This window comes from Tetrahymena thermophila, assembly GCF_000189635.1.
Source record: "Tetrahymena thermophila SB210 genomic scaffold scf_8254010, whole genome shotgun sequence".
Taxonomy (NCBI): Eukaryota; Ciliophora; class Oligohymenophorea; order Hymenostomatida; family Tetrahymenidae; genus Tetrahymena; species Tetrahymena thermophila.
In genome coordinates this window covers 547,927-570,869 of record NW_002476013.1, presented here as the reverse complement: position 1 = coordinate 570,869, position 22,943 = coordinate 547,927, and the positions used below count along the sequence as shown (strand labels likewise).

The 22,943-nt window shown below is 22.3% G+C and overlaps 8 protein-coding genes across 8 annotated transcripts; 5 read left to right on the top strand and 3 right to left on the bottom strand. All coding sequences in view use genetic code 6, as the record gives it.

Moving 5' to 3' along the window:
- Nucleotides 1-195: 195 nt before the first annotated feature.
- TTHERM_00331050 (fatty acid desaturase family protein) lies at nucleotides 196-1,443 on the top strand (the record flags this gene model as incomplete). The annotated part of the gene is made up of 1 exon (XM_001026571.1): nucleotides 196-1,443. One exon carries the CDS (start codon nucleotides 196-198, stop codon nucleotides 1,441-1,443), a length of 1,248 nt encoding a protein of 415 aa, XP_001026571.1.
- A 471-nt stretch (nucleotides 1,444-1,914) lies between these two features.
- TTHERM_00331040 (histidine phosphatase family (branch protein 1)) lies at nucleotides 1,915-3,219 on the bottom strand (the record flags this gene model as incomplete). The annotated part of the gene is made up of 2 exons (XM_001026570.2): nucleotides 1,915-3,101; nucleotides 3,159-3,219. 2 exons carry the CDS (start codon nucleotides 3,217-3,219, stop codon nucleotides 1,915-1,917), a joined length of 1,248 nt encoding a protein of 415 aa, XP_001026570.2.
- A 1,026-nt stretch (nucleotides 3,220-4,245) lies between these two features.
- On the bottom strand, nucleotides 4,246-4,818 carry TTHERM_000330043 (hypothetical protein; the record flags this gene model as incomplete). The annotated part of the gene is made up of 1 exon (XM_012800696.1): nucleotides 4,246-4,818. One exon carries the CDS (start codon nucleotides 4,816-4,818, stop codon nucleotides 4,246-4,248), a length of 573 nt encoding a protein of 190 aa, XP_012656150.1.
- Nucleotides 4,819-4,918: 100 nt separating this feature from the next.
- TTHERM_000330036 (hypothetical protein) lies at nucleotides 4,919-5,239 on the top strand (the record flags this gene model as incomplete). The annotated part of the gene is made up of 1 exon (XM_012800695.1): nucleotides 4,919-5,239. One exon carries the CDS (start codon nucleotides 4,919-4,921, stop codon nucleotides 5,237-5,239), a length of 321 nt encoding a protein of 106 aa, XP_012656149.1.
- A 5,249-nt stretch (nucleotides 5,240-10,488) lies between these two features.
- Nucleotides 10,489-10,683, top strand: TTHERM_00330030 (hypothetical protein; the record flags this gene model as incomplete). The annotated part of the gene is made up of 1 exon (XM_001026568.1): nucleotides 10,489-10,683. One exon carries the CDS (start codon nucleotides 10,489-10,491, stop codon nucleotides 10,681-10,683), a length of 195 nt encoding a protein of 64 aa, XP_001026568.1.
- A 368-nt stretch (nucleotides 10,684-11,051) lies between these two features.
- On the bottom strand, nucleotides 11,052-13,950 carry TTHERM_00330020 (protein kinase; the record flags this gene model as incomplete). Its single annotated transcript, XM_001026567.2, has 4 exons — nucleotides 11,052-11,149; nucleotides 11,201-11,778; nucleotides 11,836-13,202; nucleotides 13,579-13,950. The coding sequence occupies 4 exons, from the start codon at nucleotides 13,948-13,950 to the stop codon at nucleotides 11,052-11,054; spliced, it is 2,415 nt and encodes an 804-aa protein (XP_001026567.2).
- Nucleotides 13,951-15,010: 1,060 nt separating this feature from the next.
- Nucleotides 15,011-19,628, top strand: TTHERM_00330010 (transmembrane protein, putative; the record flags this gene model as incomplete). Its single annotated transcript, XM_001026566.2, has 3 exons — nucleotides 15,011-15,962; nucleotides 16,039-17,754; nucleotides 18,025-19,628. The coding sequence occupies 3 exons, from the start codon at nucleotides 15,011-15,013 to the stop codon at nucleotides 19,626-19,628; spliced, it is 4,272 nt and encodes a 1,423-aa protein (XP_001026566.2).
- A 1,256-nt stretch (nucleotides 19,629-20,884) lies between these two features.
- TTHERM_00329990 (hypothetical protein) lies at nucleotides 20,885-22,147 on the top strand (the record flags this gene model as incomplete). Its single annotated transcript, XM_001026564.3, has 1 exon — nucleotides 20,885-22,147. One exon carries the CDS (start codon nucleotides 20,885-20,887, stop codon nucleotides 22,145-22,147), a length of 1,263 nt encoding a protein of 420 aa, XP_001026564.1.
- Nucleotides 22,148-22,943: the final 796 nt, after the last annotated feature.

Sequence of the window (22,943 nt, the reverse complement as noted above, 5' to 3'; positions counted from 1 at the left end):
AATCTGATCAAATGTTAGATTGGGTAAAGTTTACTGTTAATAAACAAAAATACTTTTCTTTCTTAATTTTACCAACATGTACTCAAAATTACATCTAACCACTTCTATATATAGTAAGTTGATATTCATCTTTAAAAACTGTTTTGGCACAGATTTAATTTATATAAATTTAAAATAAAAAACAATTATAAACTAATGATAGACTAAAACTTAAAAGACTAAATTATTTATCAGGTGAAGGAACAGGTCCTTCTTATTATGGGAGCATGTATAACTTTAATTTCAACTCCTATTGTTCTTACTGTTATGGGATCTAATGCTCTAACTTGGCTAGATCAAAAATTATCTTCAACTAAAGAACCTTTATCAAAGAGAATTGGTGAATTTGTCAACTGCAAGACCTAAAAGACTTTTGAAAAATTAGTTTAAATAAAAGAGGACTATTATTTTGTTAATTGGATTATATTAACCGGTGTTATTGTACCATTATTCTTTATAATAGCAGCATACCATTCATATTGCTGTGAGTTTAGTATTTTATTATGGGTAGCATATCACTCATTTAGATTAGGTCCAAATCAAATATTTGCTTCTTACATTTTTGCTTTAGCTCATAAAGAAGGTCATATGAGTGGCTTAATCTACAAAAACAATTTACTTGGTAACATATTAGGCAATGTTTACAATTGGTATATTGGCATTTTTTATGGGTTGGTTCCATAAAGTACTTACTATGGACACTGCTTAAATCACCATAAGTATGATAATCGCCAAGACGATTTAATTTCTTGCTCAGACAGAGAAAGAGATTCTATGCTCAATTACCTTCGTTATATCCCTAGATTTTCAGGTTATTCTACTAATACTACCACTATCATTTAGTTCTATAAGGAAAAGCACTACGACATGGTCCTTAAAATTATATATGGAACTTTATATTGGATTGGAATTATACTTGTATTTGGTTAAATATTTGGATGGAAATTCTCTATTGGATACATAGTCTACCCTATGATAGAAACAAACTTTATATTTAGCGGTTTCGCTTGGGGATGGCATGCATTCATTGATCCTGAAGATCCTGAGAACGAGTTTATTAATAGTGTAACCATCGTTGACGGAGAATTTAATGATCTCAACGAAGGTTATCATGTTGTCCATCATCAATATCCTGGTCTCCACTGGTCAAAAAATAAAGAATTATTTGAAAAGCATAAAGATGAATACTATAAGGGTAACTAGGCCACAATGTTCAACTCAATTGAGTCTTATCAGCTATTTTTGCTAATAGTTACAAAAAGATACGACATTATGGCACAAAAGATGGCCTTTAGATTAGAATTAAATACAGAATAAAGAAAAGAATTACTTAAAACAAGGCTAAGGACTATTACTTGGGGTCCCTATACTAACACAGTATAAAAAAGACATAAAGATATTTGAATAAACTAAAATTTTAATGCATATTTCATAATTCATAATATAAATTTACATAAATATAAATTTTATTATTTATATAACCTATATTTTTAGTTACACCAATTACGCATGTTTTGCCTTACCTAATTTTAAACAAATCCAAAAAATAATTAATCCAAAATATCAATTAAATTTATTTAACCACAAAAAAAAAAAATATCAATGTTTGATAAGGATTAACTATTTTTTCTTCACTTTATTTTGATTAAACTAATGGAAAAGACTAAAATTTTACTTTGGTTTTTAAAAGAGATGCTATTAATATTTTTATAAAATGAAAAATCCATAATTACTTCATTTAATTTAAAAAAGTCTAAGTCCCACAAACCACAAACAAATAAAATACAAAACTAAATCAACATAAGAATCCATAAACAAATACAAAAATCTTGAGTTAAATTAAAACTATTTGTTTATCTCAATTATTTACATCTATCATTTATTATTAAAATAAATAAAGGCTAAGTTTTCTATTTCTTCATCATTTTCCATATCCTCATTGCTGATAAATTCTCTAGCTACAAGCGAATGTGTTATAACACCTGTTAATTCTTTTTTTTCCTTTTATATTTGTTTTAATCTTCGAGTTGCCTTTTTTATTCTTTCTTAGAATTTATTAAAATTTTCTAAAGGTTAGGGGAAACCTTAGACTATTAAGCTCTTAAGCAATTAAGGAGTATAAGTAACATTTTTTAGATGCTAGTTAGTATTTATGTGGTTAAATTACCAATCAGGCTCAAAGAATGTTTCTGTATCGAAATGCATATTATATTTTTCTTTTGCCTCTTATATTAGCTAATTAAACTAGTCTACTAAGAAAATATCAGAATCCTTTTTGAGCATTTCAGCTATATCAGGATATATGATAAAATTAATATTCCCTCTAAGTGGATGGTTTTTAAATAGTTCAATGCAAGTTTACAATGTTCTCCTCAAAGGCGATACATAAACTGTCTAGTAGTTTATTTGGTAGTTATGCTTTTAGATATCTTCACATTGCTTAATACCTATTGGATGCAGAGGAGTATCCATAAATAGGTTATTGTCTTTATATAAGAAATATCTGAAGTGCTACTTAAACTTTTTTAGCTTTTCTTTCTAAATACCTTAGGTGTATTTAGATTATATGTAATTCGATTCAGACATAGCGTGTCTAATTAGAACCATATTGCAATTTTATTAGTCTCCAAGCTCTGAAGGACTGTGTATTATTAGCTCATCTTCTTTTTAAAGTTTATATCCTTTTTCTTTCTCTTCTCTAGCTATCTAAGCAAGTTATTAGCACCTCAAAGTGAGATTTGGATCAAAGACATACTCTTTCTTATAATTTTTATACTTCTCAATTGGATTTTGAACTTCTACTCTTTACTTTTCTTTTTTCATTTAATCATTTTTATTTTAATCTATGTGACTATTCCTACATTCAGTTCCAAATTTGCATGTTCCAATCTAGTAAAATTAACATATTTTCTATAATTTATTCTAAGGCTATTATAAAATATTATTTCCAATACTCTATTTAGTTTCATGACCATTGTTAGAATCCTTTCTAACATAGTGAAATGTTTATTTAGCCTTACCTTTTGTGTTTTTTTAATTATTTGTTTCCATATTTTGAAGAACTTTATATTTAACAAGATAAATTAATCTTTTGGATTGTTACTAAATCAATAAATTACTTGCATAATATGAGTTTAAAAAGGAAATAGTTTTATTTCTACTTATCAATCTTTAAATCATTTAAAATAAGAGTGTCTATTTTATTTGTAGTCACTACTTTATTAAGTTTTTTAATATTTGTTTATTTAAATAAATTTAAATCTTTAATTAATTTTTATTTTAATTTCAACAAATTTTAAAGTATTAATATATTTTAAATATCAGTAAAAATATGCATTTGTTAAAAATATTCAATTATAATATTTCTCATTAATTAAAAATTTAATTTTAATTTTTATAAAGGAGGGGAAAGTAAAATATTTCTTAAATATAAAATTTAAATTTACTAGTTACTATTAGAAAGCAATAGGGTCTTTGAATATTTGGGAGGTGAAGTTAGAATAAATGATAATTAACAGTACATAAATACTTACTTGGTAAAATATTATTTTTTTATTAACTTTTAAATAAGGAAAAATAACATTTTAAGCTTGTTTACAAAATTTTAGAATTAAATATATTATTTCAAGGAATGACAAATAATATTTTAGTAAAATAGTTAAAAGTAAATAAATATTTATTTTAATTAATAATTTCATTTTAATACACAAAGAAAGTTCAATTTAAAAGTAATAGATGAAATTTAAATAAAAAAATATGAAATATTTTAGTATATTACATTCATTTTAAATTATTAAAAGTTAATAGTAAATTCTTTTGTTGTATTCAAGTTTTATTTATTACATAGAAAGGTTACTTACTTATTCTCCTTATTTTAAGTAAATAAATAATTATTTTCAATTAAGATTTTGTAAGTTCTAATTATAAGCAAAAAAACATTCCTTATATTAATAGAAGATCTCTTTTTTGAAAATTTAATATTAATAATTATGTAAAATATATAAGTATACACATACTAAAACATATAAATAGGTGATCAAACAAAAGTAAAAGTAGAAGTCTTGAAAAAGAAGAAATGTACGATATAAATTTAGCGTTTTTACTACCTTTGATATCTAGCTTTTCATTTTACTATTTTTGTCAAGGAATTAAAAATTAAAATCAATACAAAAAGATAAATTTGTTTTAATTAGTAGCTGCTATTGTTCATTTTGTTTCTTACATTTTACTTAATAGAGTTATAGATTAATTACACCCAAATTAGGAGTACTTAATAACTTTATTACAGCTGCTTCCTCTAGTCTGCTTTTGTATATACAACTATATTATGATTAAATCATTATTCCTTTCTATCTGTTTTTGCCTTCTTTAGTTAGTCCACTTTGATTCTTCCTTGTTCTCAATATATATTTACCCTGAAAATGACTTAATACTATAGGTAGGATCAAGATTTTTCTTTGCTTAAAACACAATGCTCTTCTTCATGAAACTCTATACTACTATTATTTATGTTGGGTTATGGCTAAACAATTCTGATAAGCACATATTTAAGTTTTCAATTTTTTCTCTTGCATTGCTGAGTTGTATAATTTTTATTTATTAGTAATATAAAAATTATGTAAATTCATAGTTTTTAGATATATTCTCTTGCAAGAAGCTTAAAAAATTAATAAATTTAGATAATTAAAGAAAATTAGAAAAGAATCTCAAAAATATAAAAAGGATTTATATGTGTTTCTAGTGTGATGAAGTCAGCCAAGAAGATTAAAAATTTCTCATTTAAGCATGTTTCTATAATTTTGGATATTGTGAAATTTATTCAAATTTTATAACGAGATTGTTTGTAAGAGAGTCAGGATTTCATTAAAAAATTGAAATAATGAAAAATACATTAATCGATAAATTAAAGCCTTCCATAATAAAAGGAGCATTTGCTCCTTTAATCAAAGAAACTGATTTAAAAGTTTATGGTAAGCATGCAAATGAAATAGCTCTTACTTTTGCAAAAAGTGGGAATTTTATTAAATTTGATCTATGCTATGATGAAGAGTAATAACACAGAGTAAAGTTAGCACTCGAATATCTTGAACTTGTAGAAAATTATTAAGCCAATTTTTTAAGTGTTCTAGCTTATTAAAAATGCATTAAAATGCATATGTTAAATAATCCTAACTTAGTTTTATATGATTTATTTGATTGAATAAATAGTAATGTAATGTTTTTATAAATAAAATTATCAATAAAATTGAAAAATAAATAGTAAATAATAAAAGTAATATACAAAATTTAAAAAAATTTCTTTAATATCATCTAACATTCTTTAACATCAATAATTGATATATCTTTATTTTAATTTTTTTAATTTGTCATTAAAAAAATCTTTTGTTATTATTAAATATATCTATTATTTAATGTTATTTGAAATTAAAAAATAATTCAAAACTATATTATGTATTTCTTCCTAAAATTTCTCTTTATGGGTACTGTATTTTCTAAATAATTTTTATTTTTTTAATTTAGGTAAATTAAAAAAAAATTCTGATTATTCTTTTTTAAAACAACTCTAATATATTAATTACTAAATTGAATATGAAAAAAATATTTTAGCTTGATAAAAATATAAATTTAATTTAATTTACTGTGAATCCTCATATTTAATGAATTCCTCTCACCATTTAAAAAATTAAAAAAAATACCTTATTTCGTTTTTCTAAAAAAATAGTACTAAAATTTTCAAGAAGTTTATAATCTAAAAAATACAATAATATCTAAAATATTTAAGACATATTAATTAATATTTTATCATTATCTCCATTTGTTAATGTATATTATTTTTAAAAAATAGGAATGTGAAATATAACTAATTTTATTTTTTTATCATATTTATGATATCTAAAATTTATTTAAAAATAATTAATTTGATATAACTTATTATTTAAAACTAACATTGAAGAATAAAAAAAAACATTAATAATATAAAAACAATAAGATTTTTAAATTACATAAAATTTAAAATTATAAGTAGAACATAAATATAATGAAATTTATTTATATAATTTTAGTTGCTCAGATGCTGAGAAGCTAGCATTTTTTAAAAACTATCAAATATTTTTACTATTCTAAGTAATATAAATAGTTTTTAATAGGTCTTATTTTCATATTCTTCCATTTTACAGCTAATAGTCTTTTACATCAGTCAATCATTTCTTACGATGGCATAGAAGAAAATATTATTGAGATAATCTTATTACTTCCTATAATACTATTCATGTTATTTAATTATATCTTAACCTAAAGCTTTGATATCTCAACTATTAGCTTTTGCTGCCTACTTATTCATTTTGATGCTTTTTCTATTCTCACTGAATTATCGCCTTCAAATGATTTAATACTTCAAACTGGATTAAGATTTGTTCACATATAAAACACCATGCTGATGAATATTTAGATATATAACACTATAATCTATGTGATTTTATATTTAAATAAGTAAGAAATTTAACTTTTTAACTAGCAATTAACCTTAATCCTATCAATAGCAAGTATTGCTATTTATGCAGGATAACAGTACTATAATCACATTTTGTTGTAAAAACTTGATGTTTATTCTACTAAAACCCTAAAAAACTTAATTAATTTAGATAACTAAGGAAAGTTAGAAAAAAAATTAATAAATGTAAAAAGAATATATTTTTGCTTTGATTGCGAAAAAATCAATTAAAATGAATTAAAACTTCTTACTCAGTCACTTTTTTACAATTTTGGAAATTGCGAGGTTTATTCTAAATTCATAACAAGATAAAAAAGCTCAAATTTTTTAGGATATTAACAAATTAATATACATGAAAAAAAAATTATCAACAATTTGACTTCATTCCTTCATTAAAAACCTTTTGCCCCTTTAGTTAAAGAAACAGATTTAATGCTGTAATAATAAAATGCTAACTCAATTACTCTTGCACTTTGTTCCACAGGAAATTTAATAAAATTTGATTTATTGTATAACTCTTAAAGAGAAAATCAATTTAAAGTTGCATTAAAATATTTAAATTATTTTGATGAATTTGAAGCACAAAACTTAAAAATTATAGCTTATTATAAACACATATAATAGTATTTAATATATAATCCTCATTATATTATTTATGATTTGTTTGATTGAAAATTTTATAAAACTTTATTTTAAGCAATTAAAAATTAATTATTTTTCACTAACTATAATAATAATAAATTATTTTATAGAATTAAATGAGAATAAATAAGTTTAATTATTTAATACCATAAATTTATAAGATAATTACAAAGATTTGACTTTATTTTTTTTACTTTTAATAATTTAAATTATTATTGCGTCTTCATAACACTTAGAATTTTTGATCATCTTTCTAAATCTGATAACTTTTTGCGCTTTAAAATTGAGATTTCAAATATTACTTTATGATCTTATCTTATTTTTTTAATTTGTATAATATTTTTATTAAAAAAAAAACAAATATCAAATAACTACTTGACAGATAAGAGCTAAAATGTACTTTTGTTAACAAGACCACAGTAATGCTTTAGTTTTGAACTCGAAAATAAAATAATATTATGATAAAGAGAAAGATCCTACAAATCCTAAGTAGATTATTCTTAACCTTGACTTGAATCAGAGAGTAAAAAGATATAGAAGAAAACCTTAGTAAGAATTTGTTAAAAGTATAATACAAAATTATAATGAGAGGCTTTAAAAAGTTACCAATATTTAAGAGCTTATTCTTCAAATCGATATTAGCATTTGCGAAGATAATGACATTCTAATTACCATCCTTCAATTTATCTAACACAACTTAATAGATAAATTTAAGCACAGTATAAATAAGCTTTCTCTTTACAAATGTAACTTTTCTTATATGCTGGAGTAGGAAAGTGATTGTGATCCAATCTAGAAATATATTCTAGATCTAATTAATAATTTATAAAATTTAAGAAGTTTTTCTGTGGTTGATTTGATGTCAGAAAGGAATTTGTCTGAACATAGTGTTTGCAGGAGATTTTTCAATTTAGTTTAGAGTAATATTGAAATATTTTAAAGTATTGAGGAACTTGAAATTGGATATATTTATGAATTTTAACATATAATAACTAAAAAGTAGTCACCTTAATTTATTTCTTTTCTTTTTGATTAATTGAAATCTTTAAGATAAATAAAGTCTTTAAATAAATTAAAGTTCATAGCAAATAATTTGGAGCTAAAATCTGAATAATTCTAATAGATAAATCAAGAGATACTTTAACATTCTAACTTAAAGAGTATTTATCTAGATTTTTGTTAAGAAAACCAAACTTTTGATAATTCTATTTAAAGTATCAAAACTTTTTAAAGACTCTAAGACCAGTTAGAGGAATTTGGGTACTAGGAAAGTTTTTTAGAAGGTTTTCATCCATCTAATATAAGCTTATTTACAGATGAATTATCTAAATTAAAAAATCTTCAGTCTTTATAGCTAAAGAATTTTAAATTAGAAAGTGGCTGCGTAGAAATTTTATGCTAAACTGTTAAAAATTTAAATTAATTAGTAAGTCTTACTTTAGATATGAGCGAATTCAATATAAAAGGTTAGGAATTAGAAAATTCAATTTAAATTCTAAAATAGAGTAAAATTTAACTCCAGCTTTTTGATTTTTAATTTCCTTCTTCATTAAAAGTTACAAATAAATACACCACTTTTTTCATTTAATTTTTAGAAATTTAAAGAGATTAACTAAAAGATCTATAAATTAGTTTAAAAAACATAGATTTAGATAGCTTTGTTCAAATAATGACAACTATTGAATAAATTTAACAATTAAAAAATTTTGCAATCTTCTTTAAGAATAGAAGAGAAATCAAAAATAAAATAGTATTTACAACAGTAGAGCCAGATCAAAAAAATATATTTTAATATAGAAAATTTAACTTTTGCGATCCAACCTATGATTTAAAAGGATATTATAGTTTTAATAGATTGGCTGCCAGTTATATTTTAAAATATTAGAATCCCACAATTTTAAGGGAGCTTAGCCTTAATTATTCAAATTATTAAGATAGCTCTTCTTAACAATTTTAATAGAATATGGAAAGCCTACTTAATCTAAATAATTTAGAGACAATTAAAGTAGAACAATGTTAATTAATTCTATTATTAAAACTAATTAGCAACTCCTCTTAGACTCTGTCTCATTTAGAGAATATGGTTGATCTAGAACAAGAACTATTTGAATAAATTTTAAAATGTAAGAATCTTATATATTTAAGTACTTAAACAAACAGCAAAAAATTATAACCAAAACTAAGAGATTTTTGTGAATCTTTACCAAATTTATAATATTTGCATCTTTTTAAATCTAGTTATTTTGGTTATAATGTTTATTAATAGAAAGATTTTGTTGATTATTCTGAATGCTTATAATCTTAATATATAACTGAAATTCATATCAAACCTTCCACAAATAATTAATAATTTTTGTAATTCATCAAAGATAAAAAATTAGCTATCATGTAAAAAATAGTTTACTAAAAATTAATCGAACAATTTCTTGTTTACAAATCCAGCTAAAACTTTTGGGACCTTTACTATTGAAATTAATACTAAAATATTAATATATAATTTTTTAAATAAAAAATATAAATATTAATCATCTATTATAAAGTATTATCTTTTTATTTCTAATTATATATATCTATAATTAATCAATCTACCTTCATTATGAAAAAGCAAAAATTTGTATTAAAAAATGGGTACATCGGTTATCATTCATATTTTTGATATTTGGTACTGTTATCTAACAAGGGGGATTAATAAAACTTTTTTCATGTATTTTACCCATTCATTTAATTTATTAAAAATTTTTAATTTTATTGATAGAATACTTTTTTTGATTTTTTTTACCTTCCTTCCTAAATGTCATAAAATGAATATTTTTAAAACTATTTAAATAGAATATTGAATATTTTTTTATAATTTTTTTGTTTGGAGGTAAGCATAATTTTTAGATATTTTCTTGATTATGAAAAATAAATATCTTTAATTTAAATTTTGAATTTTAAATTTAGTAATCATATAAACTCACTCCCAAATAAATAAATATTATTAAAAACAATTAAAAACTAATTTTCTTAAAAATAAACAAAATAAGAAATATCTTAAATAATGCTGCAATCTATAGCTGAATCAAATTCCTTTTTACTTCTGAAATTTATTTGCAACTTAAACTCTCAATAACAATTTTTACTATAGCAACAAATTAATAAATCATTCCCTGAGCCATTTCCCTATAGTTTTTCAAATTCCTTACTAAAGTTTTTAATTAGACAATCATTTCTAAAACTGATTGTTCGGCGATAAAATAAATTTGATAGTTTTGCAAATAAAATAAAAAACTACTCACATGAAAAGCTTTCGTTAATATCTAAAAGGTATTAAAGTCATGCCAATCTAGAGAAGTTTTCTTCAGGAATTTGACTCAAAATAGTTCAGCGAATTCTCTCTTAGTCTTAAAAAAATATAAAAAATATTATTTAAAATTAGAAATTAATAAATTTAGCAAGACAAGCAAGCAAACTCAACTGTGCAAAACACTAAATTCCTCAAGATCTCTCTAACATAAAAATAAATAACATGAAATATAAAAAATAAATCTAAAATAAAATATGAGATAAATTAATAAAATACAAATATAAATATTAATAAATTAAATAAGAAAATAAAGATATAAATAAAAAAACAAAATAAAAATTGAAATTAAATTTGAATTTGAAATTAAAGAAATAATTATCGTTAATAAATTTTAATCAGCTAAATAAAAGATACAAACAATAAAGTAAATTTACAACATCATATATAATCTAAAAGGCAAACAATTTTAATCTAAAAAGAAAAATTTTATTCAATTAAAATATAATATAATTTGTTATTTTTTCCATTTTATGCAGAATATACTTTTCAATTTATTTACATGTATATAAAAATAATGAATATTTAGAGGTTGCTTCATTTAGGGGTAATATTTAATGCTATCTGTTTTGGATGTACTATTTATGTGGTTTTGATTTGCGTTGACTTTTTTTAGTTCTAACTTTCGACTCCATCTTTTTAATTATTATGTGATTAAATAAAAAGTATATTTAAAAATTTTTTACTTTTATCCAAGAGACTCTCATCTTTTTCTAGTGTTATAGATTTCCTTTTGAGCTATTATTCTGCAAGCATGCTTTTTTATGTCTCTGCTTATTAGTTTTGTAATTAAGAATGGCTATTGCTTGTTTGGGAGTAATAGTTATTTATTTTTTTATTTATCTCTTGAATATTATTTTGTTGAGATATTGATGATGATTATTAAGATTATGAGTTCTAAACACCTTAGACTTTACTATTTTTTAAATCATTCACTTTTGCATGCTCACCAAAGCTTACTTTGTCACTGAATTAATTTGGGCTTTATTTGGTTATATTCTAAGGACTACTACCTCTTGAATAATGCACTTTGTACACTGTTGTTGTATTATTCACAGGGTTTTAGTAAACAAATTACTAGGAAACTGACCCTTCTCTTACTTCGTTATTAGTCTAATGTTATTGACCGTTCTAAATTAAATAAGAGTCTTTCAAGCCTTAAGTAGATACTGTGCTTTGATTTAATTTAGAATCACCTTTATCATATAATTATGATGGTTGCTTCTAATAGAATTATTATTACTGCTTGCTTTCATTATTTTTACTTAAAACATTAGATTGATTTAATGGAATTATTGAATTATAATTAATACTATTTTACATCTACTGCTAAGCTGCGTTTTAATTTAATTCCTACGCATTGACTAGCATCTTAGGAGGTGAATTACTATACTAGCTATTTTTATTATTAGATTCAATATATTTAATAGGCTATCCGTGCTACTGTTCATTCTAATTAAAAGAATGCTGTGTTTAGTTAAAACTATAGTAATTAGTATTGTTCTACTTTAACCAGCTTTAACCTATTGAAGTATTACTATTATTTAAACCAGAATTTCCGTTATTTTCAACCTATGGATTATTCATAGTATTTGAAAAAGACTAGAAGTTATGCAAATAATGACCACTACTTGGATTATTATTCGCATTTATTACAGACTAATTTAACGCTTTCTGTGAATTATTATTAGCTTCTTAGAAGTTAAAACTAGTATTTATCTACTCTTTAATTGGAGAGTTTTTCTAAGTAGTTTAAACAGATTAGATAGGGGTAGCTTTTTCCATTTTAATATAGTAATTAATTGGTGATTTGATCAGATTATTATCAAATTATGGTATGTTTGATTTACTCTATAAGCTAGCTATGCTTTAATTGATACTATTTGGTTAGTTATTTATTCCTATTTGTTGTAAAGTGCTAGTCTTAGAAATGACATATCTTGAGCTACTTATTCTGCTATGGTTATTATTGTTGGAGTTATTTACAACATTTGTATTGTTTGAATTAACAACACTATTTTATTAACTTGGCTGATTATTCAAGAAATTACCTTGATTTATAAGTGAAGAGTTGAGCCTCATGCTTCTTGGGATAGGAGAAGTTTCCCCAACAACTTCACTCATGCGATTTAAAGAAAGTTAACTTTAGTTTGTTTAATCAACACTTTTAAATTGCTATTAGTAAATTTCGTGTATGTCAGGACGATTATTGGGATTTAGTTATAGCATCTTTTTTAAGAAGGTAGTAAATTAATCACCATAAACTTCTTGGACTTTATTAATAAGAAAATCTAAGCTATTTTAATTGATGGAGTCATCTTCTAAATAAATATATGAACAATCTTGAATCAGAGCACTCTCAAGGAGAGTCATTCCTATTTGAAAAACAGATAATTTATATTTATTCATATTTTTTTAATGGATGACTTCCTCTGGTGCAATATATCTCTATTCAAACTACATTTAAGCATGTGTTTAGCTGTTTTCAAAAGACATATGGTGTTGCTTTTGTTGAGGAGAGGATAGATTTAACACAGAGCTATCTACAAGCTTTAATTATCCAGCTTCTGTAAGGAATATAGAAGATGGGTGAATATTTGGATGCACTTCATCATTTTATTGTAAGTAGTCACATAAGCTAATTAAACATTTAGCCATGTACCACAATTCATTAAGCTAATATATTTCCTTTTATTTTATATTAAAATAGTTTAAGAATTGTTTTAATAATTAAAGTGAATGAATTTTTTGAGAATAATTAAAATTTTTTGTTATTAAGAAGAAATATTTCATTTTTTAGCTAATCATTTAAAAATTTGTTTATTGCTTTGATTGCATTTATGTATATTTGAAACTATCATTTTTCGTTAGAAATGACTATTCTACTTTTTTTAACATAAAAATTGTTAAAATTGAAAATGTCTAAAAAATCAGTATAATCTTAGAATTTTTAAGAGCTTTATTTATTTTGTATGAAAAATAATTTTCAATATTTTTTTGGTTTAATACGTTTTATCTTTTATTTTTTTTTTGAACGCATTTTTATAAATGTAGAAGTAATTACTTCATTTTGCTGTCTATTATTATTTTCTTGCAACAAAGAGATAGGGTGATATTCAAAGTATGCATTAAAGGAGTAATTTGTGGAGCATATGCTGTTTTATCTGTTAAATGAATAACCATAAAACTTCAATAAATTAGAATGCTAGATTTGCATTCTCTATTCAAAATACTGTTAAATATGTTTTTATTTTGCTTCACTCCCTATTTAGATTTTTTTACAAATAACATACTCATTCTACTTGCTCTTCTTTTGGTACAAAACGCATTTACCAAATATACCCTAAACTTCCTATCCTTCCACAATTACGAAATTATCAAAGTTAGCTAGCACTGCATCTGTAAATTTTTCTATTTAACTTGAATCGTTTCCCATTTTATTAAACTATGCTAACAACTATTAATGATAGTAACTACTAATAAATATTCTTGTAATTCAAATAAATTGTTGTGAAATTAATTATTATTTTAAAGGTAAATAAACTCTTGTTTGTTTTATTTTAAGAATATAAACATAAATAAAAATAAATTAAATTTCTTTATATAAGTTTCTTCTAATGAAAAAAAAAACAAGTATTTTTATAATTTAACAAACAAGTAAAATAAATTTATTTTAATAAAAAAAATATCAAAACCAAAAACTTATTAACTTTTTTAAAAAGAAAAATTTTATTTTAAGTTTATTTTATTACATTTTTTATTTTCAAAAGCAATTAATTAGAAAAAAAAAAATAATAAATAAATAATTATTTTTGTAAAGCTTGAAAATTATTTTATTCCAAATAAATTAACTATAAACGTTCTTTTAAAAATGAAATGAATGAAAAAAATAAAATACAATTTTTTATAAAATTTTACTTTTCTCGTTCTTTTAAATTAATTAATAATGTATAATTTAATTTCCTCTAATTCTCTTTTTTAAAATTATCTGAAGATATTCTTAAATATTTTTATGATCAATTATTTTATTTAATTGTCACAAAATATTAAAAAAATGATTTGATAAAAGTAAACAAATTTTATTTGGTTTCTAACTTTATTGATATTTATTTCATAGAAAAAACAAAATATTTCATAATTAAATAATTAATAGGCAATTTCTTATTTAATCTTGTAAAAATAATTCAAAACAAAGAAAGTGTTACTGATGGAAAAATATTTTAAAAATTGCTAAATAAAAATAGAGCCAAAATGAATATGGAGATACTAATTTGAAGATATACTAGCTTAATTCTTATATTTATTAAAATAAGAATTTTAGAAAATTGTATATAAAAGAATTTTTATTTTATTTGTTACCTGATTTAACAATTAAATTATTAAGTCAACAGAAACATATCAGGGACTGACTTCTGATGTTTTTCTAAATATACCTTGCAAATAAATTAAATTATAAACAATTTTGAATGTAAATTAATTTTTGAGATCCAAAAGAGATGTTAAAAAAAAGATTATCCAAACTTTTTGGGATAAACTTAATATTCAATTTTCTAGTTCAATACACTTTATAATATGGCTAGCTGTTAGAAAGTAATTAACTTTAGGAAGGAAATTGTGATTAAAATGTAGTTAATTAACTTAAAGTATAAAATTTAACCGTGTATTGTGACCCTGATTTATAAATTGTAGTTGATATGCGTAGCTAATCGGCTTAGAACTTAAATTTAATTTTATAAAATAATTCTCTTTAAAATAGTATAGTCTTTATGAATACGATTTCTCTTAGCTTTAATCAAATCTTACTTGATAATGTATACTGCAACAACTCAATAATACAGATAAAATTTGCTGAAGAATTGATAGTCAATAATTTCATCATTAAGTATGATGGTTAATAATAAAAAAAGAGTACTGAGCCTACAGATATATTAGGATTTTATGGAATTAAAAAACTACTTTTTGGAAATTTAGATATCAAAATAGAATAAGACAATTTTTCTGTTTAATCTTATTAATTAATATTATAATCTAAAGAAATACAAACTATTTAGATTAATTCTTTGAATATTTAATAAATAAATCCTTACTATTTTAATTTTGTAATTTAGCCTTTTTCGAATGCCATTATAAAAGAAATTAATTTAAATTTTTATCAAGCTATTTTAAAAGAAAAAAGCCAATTTATTTTAATATCTGCTCCTGTAATTTAGGTTGATAACATTAATATTTAAAGCTAAGACTTATACCTAAAAAACACTAATACATTTAGCTAAATTTAATTTTAAGACTTTTAAAATTTACAAATTTCTAATATCAATGTAAACAGCTATAACGGAGGTAATCAGCAAAGTCTATTAGCTTTTACAAGAAAAAACACTCCTAATTTTGACTAAAATCTGGAAATAAAGGTTTTAAAAATAGTGCAAGCTTCCATAAAAAGTGAAAATTGTAAAAATTAATTTATATTTGTCATAATTTTTTCTAATATATTTTAAATAATAATATTTTATATAAAATTATTTAGATTAAAACACAATTATTTAGGTAGATGATTCTCTTAACAAGTCTTTTTAATTCTTATTTACTCTTATAATTGATTAAATAGAAGTTTAAAACTCAAGTCTTTAACTTTGTAGTATTTTAAAAGTTAATGATTTAAGTAAAGTGAATTTGAATAGTATTACTATTAGTAAGTTAAATACAGATAAAAATTAGATAAAATCTATTTTATTTAAATTTATACAGTCTTATAGCTTGGGGCAGTTATATATTAACTCTTTATAAATTAAAAATATGGAGTTTCAATATAATGATGGAGGTTTATTTTATTTAGAAAATTACAAATATTTCTCCTCAAATAATACTAATTTTATAGTTAATAAAAGCATTCAAGCTTTTTCAGGTTCTTTATTTAATATAAAAAATACTGCCTCTGTTTCTATTTAAAATTTATTCATAAATTTGAGTATTTCTTCCTCTTAAATAAGAGTTTAATTTGGAGGTTTTATCTCTCTTATTAATGTTGATAATACAATTATTGAAACTCTTAATTTTGAAAATGATTAAAAAGTTAATTCTGTGGCTATAGTCAAGCAGGGTGGAATCTTATACTCTGACATAATATGTGGGTCTATTTAATTATCAAACATAAAAGCAAATAATTTTTAGATTTCAGGAGATGGAGGCTTAGCATATTTGTAGAATAACTATATAAATCTTAACAATGTAGAGATAAAGAATTTTAGGGCAAATAAAAATGGTGGAGCTTTCTTTTTAGGCCAACAAGAATCATCTAATATTTGTCAATAACCCAGCACGTTTAGTTTAAACAGTGTTTTTCTATATAATTGTACTAGTTTCTTAACAGCGGGTGCTATATTTGGAGGTTCTGTTAGTCAGGTAACAGATGTAAAGATATATTCTTGCCAATCTTAACTTGGAGGAGGTTTTTATTTGACTAATTTCAATGAAAATACTTACAATTAAATAGATTTTAAGGATAACAAAGCATTGCTATATGGTCAAAATTCTATGAATGATGTTAACAGTGTGAAATGCATAAATATATATGAGTATAATCCACAATTAGGAACTGAAATGCAAAAGGTATTCTATGATTTCCAGCAGCAAGAAAATTTATAAGTTAAAACAAATCAACTAATAAATGGTCTTACATATGTAATGGAGATAGCTATTAAAGTAGATAATTAATTAATAGAGAATTTAAGCGATTTAGAGATAAATACAAAGAGCAATGACCTTTCTTAACAAATTTATGGAACAATAGAATAGGATGCAAATTAATAATAAGATAGTATATCAAATTTTGGAATAGCAGATGATATTTCTAACAAATTATATTTTGGATTCAATGTACAAGCAGCATAGACTGATGATATATTTGATCTTAATTTTTAGTTTATAAATTTAACAAACATCTAAAGCTAATTTCAAATAAGCATAAAGACCAACATAACTTCATAGTGTAAAATAGGTATGATCTAGTAATAATATAGGTACTCTCTCTTTTGTTCTTATTGTGTAGATTCAATTTCGCTTGAAGAAAATCCTACAACCTCAACAAAATGCAAGCCTTGTTCAAACGATTATTTTTCTTAATGTTATGCAAATTATTCTTATCTAAAACAAGGATTCTGGAGAGAGAGCATGGTAGTAGACTCTAATTAGGTTTAGGCTTGCTCAATACAATAATCTAACTGCATTGGAGGAGACCAATATGGTAAATTAATCATAAATTCAAAAAATAAAATTAATTTTTATAAAGATAAAAGAATTTATTTTTTTAACTAATTTTAAATTCAAAAAATATTGAAAAAAATCAATAGTAATTAAATTTTTAAAGCTCTTGTTGATATTGCTGGAATATTTTTAAGTGAATATTTTCTATTTTACATTAAAATGATAAATTTATAATTTTATTTATTATTATAATTTTTTTTTTTGATATTTATTTACAATTAAATTCTTGATATAAAAAAACAAAAAAAAGGAAATGATGTTTGCTAAGAAGGACATGTTGCCGTAGAGTGCTTAGATTGTGACTTGTATAATTAGAGAGGAAGCGGATCTTTTTATAGGACTAATCATTATTCGTGCACATAATGCAGCTAGATAAAATATAATATTTTAAAAATAATAGCTCTGCTAATTGCTATTTTTATTGCTATTTTAATTATTTTTGCTAATAATTTTAGATAGTAAACAAACTATATATTCAAAAAGTATCTTTCTGAGCTTAAAATTATTTATCTTGGTAGATCTTATTATAGACTTGGTTAGAGCAGCTCTTTTATAAGGGTTTTATCGTTCTTTTTTTAAATAATTAATATATCTTCTTATTTTTAGAGTTCTGTTTATTGGAAGAATATTATGAGTTTCTAATAAGGACTATTTAATCCAGTTGTCAACACTCCATTTTCATTTGATTGCTTTCTAGTTGAAGAATTTAATATTGATTCAATCATTGAACCAAAAATAATAATCATAACTATTTTTCCTTTTATCATACTATTAATATCTCTAATTCCTAGTATTGTGAAAGCATTATACTACAAAAAGAGCTTAAAGCAATTTTAATATTCAGCCTCTTTGATGGTTTCATATGGCTTTCTAACGCTTTTTTGTATGCCAGTAATTGATATTTTGATGTCAGGAATGTTTTGCCTCACTTTAAATGATGGATAATCATATTCTATTTTAGATTTTAATATCCAGTGCCATGATCCTTCTCGAAATAAGTTTCTATTTTCATACATACTACCATTCTTTTTTATATACTCAGTAGTTATTCCTGGCATTATGTTTTTTATCCTTTACAAAAATAGAAATAATCTAGATAAAATTAAGTATCGTTTCCTATTAGGATTTCTATATATAGACTATAAAGATAATTTCTATTATTGGGAATTCATAAGACTGCTCATTAAATTTATTCTTATTATAAGTATTTACAGCTTTCTTTCTTCAGCTCTTTTGATGGGATTTGTTTCGCTTAGCATCTTAATAATTTACTTAATGTTACTGCAACACAAAAAGCCATATGTGTCTAAAAAATTGAATAATATGGAATTCAAATCTGTTATATTAGGTTGTCTGTTATTAATATCACAAATGATCAACTATTCACAAGAATAATAAGAGATTTAATTTAATCAATAAAAATATATGTTCTATGAAGTATTTTCATCAATAATAATAATATTGGCTAATATACTTTGCATAGTTTATACTATATATATGATTTTTTAAATAGGAGGATCATTATTACTTCCTCATCTTTATAAGATACAAAATAACTGCTGCTATCAATTCATAGTAAAGTACTTAAAAATATTTGAATATAAAAAATACACTTTAAGAAAAATAAAAAACCTTTAAGCATTCAGAAAATTAGTTTATAAAATCTCTAAAGACTCAGCCATAGATTATTCACATTACCCACTGCTCGTTTCTAACAACGGAACATTTAACAAGAAAAAGTTAATAGATTAAGCAAGCATGATCGATGATTCTTTTGACTTAAAAAAAAAAGATAACTGCATGCATTTTAAAAATTAAATGGATAATTCTAGTTTAGACTTCTATGTCAATTGAAATTTATATCTGTTTATTGATAAATCGTTTTTAAATACATAAAATTTATAAAAAACATAAAATATATAATATAATTTAGTATTTTTGGAATTTGATAATTTAAATTATTAGTATGTTATTATTACAAATAACTAAGGAATATTAAATTAAAAAATGTTAGTATTTTAAAAATTTTAAATATACTTTAATAGATTAATTACTAGACCTAATTATTTTGAAAAGATATATTTTAAATAATTTCATTTATAAAATTTTTTTCATTTTTAAAAGGAAAATTAAATCTAAGGTTTTAAGATAAAATTACAGTTATTTATAATTTTAATTTGAAGTTTATGTATATTTTAAATCATGATATCAATGATAAAAAATTTTTCAGGTGAAAATATCTTATTTATTTTAATTTCATCATTAGATTATTATAGATAATTTATATATTATTATTGTTAATCTTTCTATTATAATATTTTTCCTTTCAATATTATGGAGTAATACTTATTATCTTTTTTATTTATATATAATTTATTTGTTCTGTTTTTAATTTTTTTAATAAAATTTTTAGTATTTGTCTAATCTTTATATTTAAAGTTGGTTACTCCTAAAACATATTGATTTTAATACTTTTCAAAGAAGGAGAAAATATTATTTCTTTTTGTTAACTATGATAAATTAATTGCTTTAAAAAATCAAAGTAAGATTAATGTTTAATTTATCTATTTTTTGATTTGTAATTAAACTAAAAAAATGATGTAATTAAATTAATTAATTTCAGCGGAAGAATAGAATGAAAAAAGTTAAATTCCTTTCCATAAAATAAAAGGTCAGGTGAGATTAGAACAATTAGAAAATGTAAAAATCATCAAGAGAATTTTGAACAATAAAAAAAATTATTCAAACAATAAATCTATTGTATTTTCAGAGATTAAGATACAATTTTGAATAAATCTAAAAAATAAGGTTACCTCTTAATTTTATGAAGATTATTTAATTACTGATAGAAAAGTCTAAATACTGATTAAATTTATAAAATAATTCAAATTTTGGAATAGGTAAATTTTATATGCTGTATGCACTTTCTATTTCTATTAAACTAAATGTTCCTTAAATTATTTAAAATCTTCTTTAATTTGGTAATATATATCCCAAAATTTTTAGTTTGTATAATTAAATAATAAAAAAAAATTAATAATTTCTCAAAAAAAGAGTAGAAATAACTTTACTAACAATAAAACAATTTAGATTTTAAAATTTATTTACTTATGTCTACTTTTAATCTCTCATTCTATTTTCCTAACTCTGGTAACAGGACAACCATAAACTCTATTTAAAAATAAAATTATAATTAATCTATTGATTAAATTCCTTCTCAGAAAATTCGCAATAATAATTTTTAGCTTGTATTACCTTAATTAGATAGAAAAATTAATCACAAAAAGCTTACTACTTACGATAACTACACTAATGGTTCTAAAAAAAGCGATAATATTGCATCAAAAGAAGCTCTGATTGATTGGTTAGTTGGTAAAAAAGATATTTCGGTTGAAGATATAATAAAAAATAGACACTCTTCTAATATTAATTAAGAAGAAAAGTTCTTTAATGGAAGCTAACAAATAAGCAGTTAAGCTCCTAAGATGATTGTTTCTTAGCGTCGTTGCGTATAAGGTAAACGCTCATTTTAAGATTTAGGTGATATAGGCTCATATTCTACTCTAGATTCTTCCAATAACCCTAATAAAGAAGAGAATCAAAACTTATAATAAGGAGTATCTTCAATAGGAAATTGGTCAGCTTCAGCTTAAAACATACAACTTCCAAGAATTTTAGAAAGTTAACATTTTTAAAACAAATCTAAAGATGACAATGAACAAATTTTATCATAAAATAGCAGCAATCGTCGCTTAGTTAAGAAAGTATCAATCGATTTGTTTGAAGATAAAAAATAATTGGGCTAGAGTTTAAAAACCAGAGAGGAGTCTAATTAATTTAAAAATAGCTGCCAGTAATCGTTTAATTTTTCTAATTAATATGCTGATTAATAATAAAAAGAACTGGCTGATTCTAAACAATCATCTTATCTGACTTATAAACGTCTTTCTAATTTAGAAACATATAATAATACTACTAATCAGTCAGCCAACTAATTTCACTATAGGAATAGCTCTCTTACCAGCTTTGATAATAGCAGTAATTCTCCTATCGAAATCAATAATAGGCAAAACATAAACTTAAATATTCCACGTTATAGTAGTCTTCAACATATCAACATGCCATCAAGTTTAAATTAATAATAAAAAGCTATTAATCAAGAAAGTAATGAGAGCGGAACTAGGGTTTAGAGCTCTAAGAGAAGCTCAAGAAGGTTTATTGCTTCCTCTATGGGAAACATACCTTTACCTGAGTAAATCAAACAATAAATTATTACAAAAAGTATATTAAAAGATAGATCAAATAAAAATTTTCTTTAAACACCCAAAAAGAGTGTGATTTTCAATGAAAAAATACAAGCGTTTCCCATTTGAATTTAGCTGATAAAGTACTAATCTAAATAAATAGTTTACTAAATAAATAAAAAATATCTCAAAATAAATCTACATACAATAAATATTTCTAATTTAAATCTACTAATTAAAATAAAATATTCTACTACAAAAAATTTTCTCTTACTAAAAGTCTGCATATTTTTATATTTGTGTATTGAATAAAAAATAATTAATTCAAAAGTATCAAATCTTAATTAAAAAATAGATAGATACCATACCAATATTTTTAGTTGTATGCGTTTTGTACAGATAGCTATTTTTAATCAAATAAAAATACACAAGTAATAACAAACAAAAAAACATCAATCTTATAACTTATCATAAAAAAATTAAACATTTGAGAAATTAAAGTAAAATTCAATTTAATTTTTATTTATGACTATAAAATGAAATTTTGATGTAAGAAATTTATTTTTTAAAATTAAATAAAAAATGTATTTAAATAAAAATTATTTAATAACTCATTCTATCAGTAATATTTCAGAGTTTTTTATGCTTTAAATCAAAAATCTACTTTCAAAATTTAATTGAGATAAATATTATTTAACAATTATTCTATCATAAAATTAGATCATAATAAAAAGATAAAAAAATATTATATAATTACTTTTTTAAAGTATTTTTTATATTTCTTATTTATTATTGCAATAATTTAAATAAAAATAATAGAGTTAAGTAGGGAGGTCATTTAAAATATCCATAGAACCATTAAAATCAATCGAGTACCATATCTTTTGCAAAAATTTTTGAAAAATAAATTATCATCCCTCCTCCC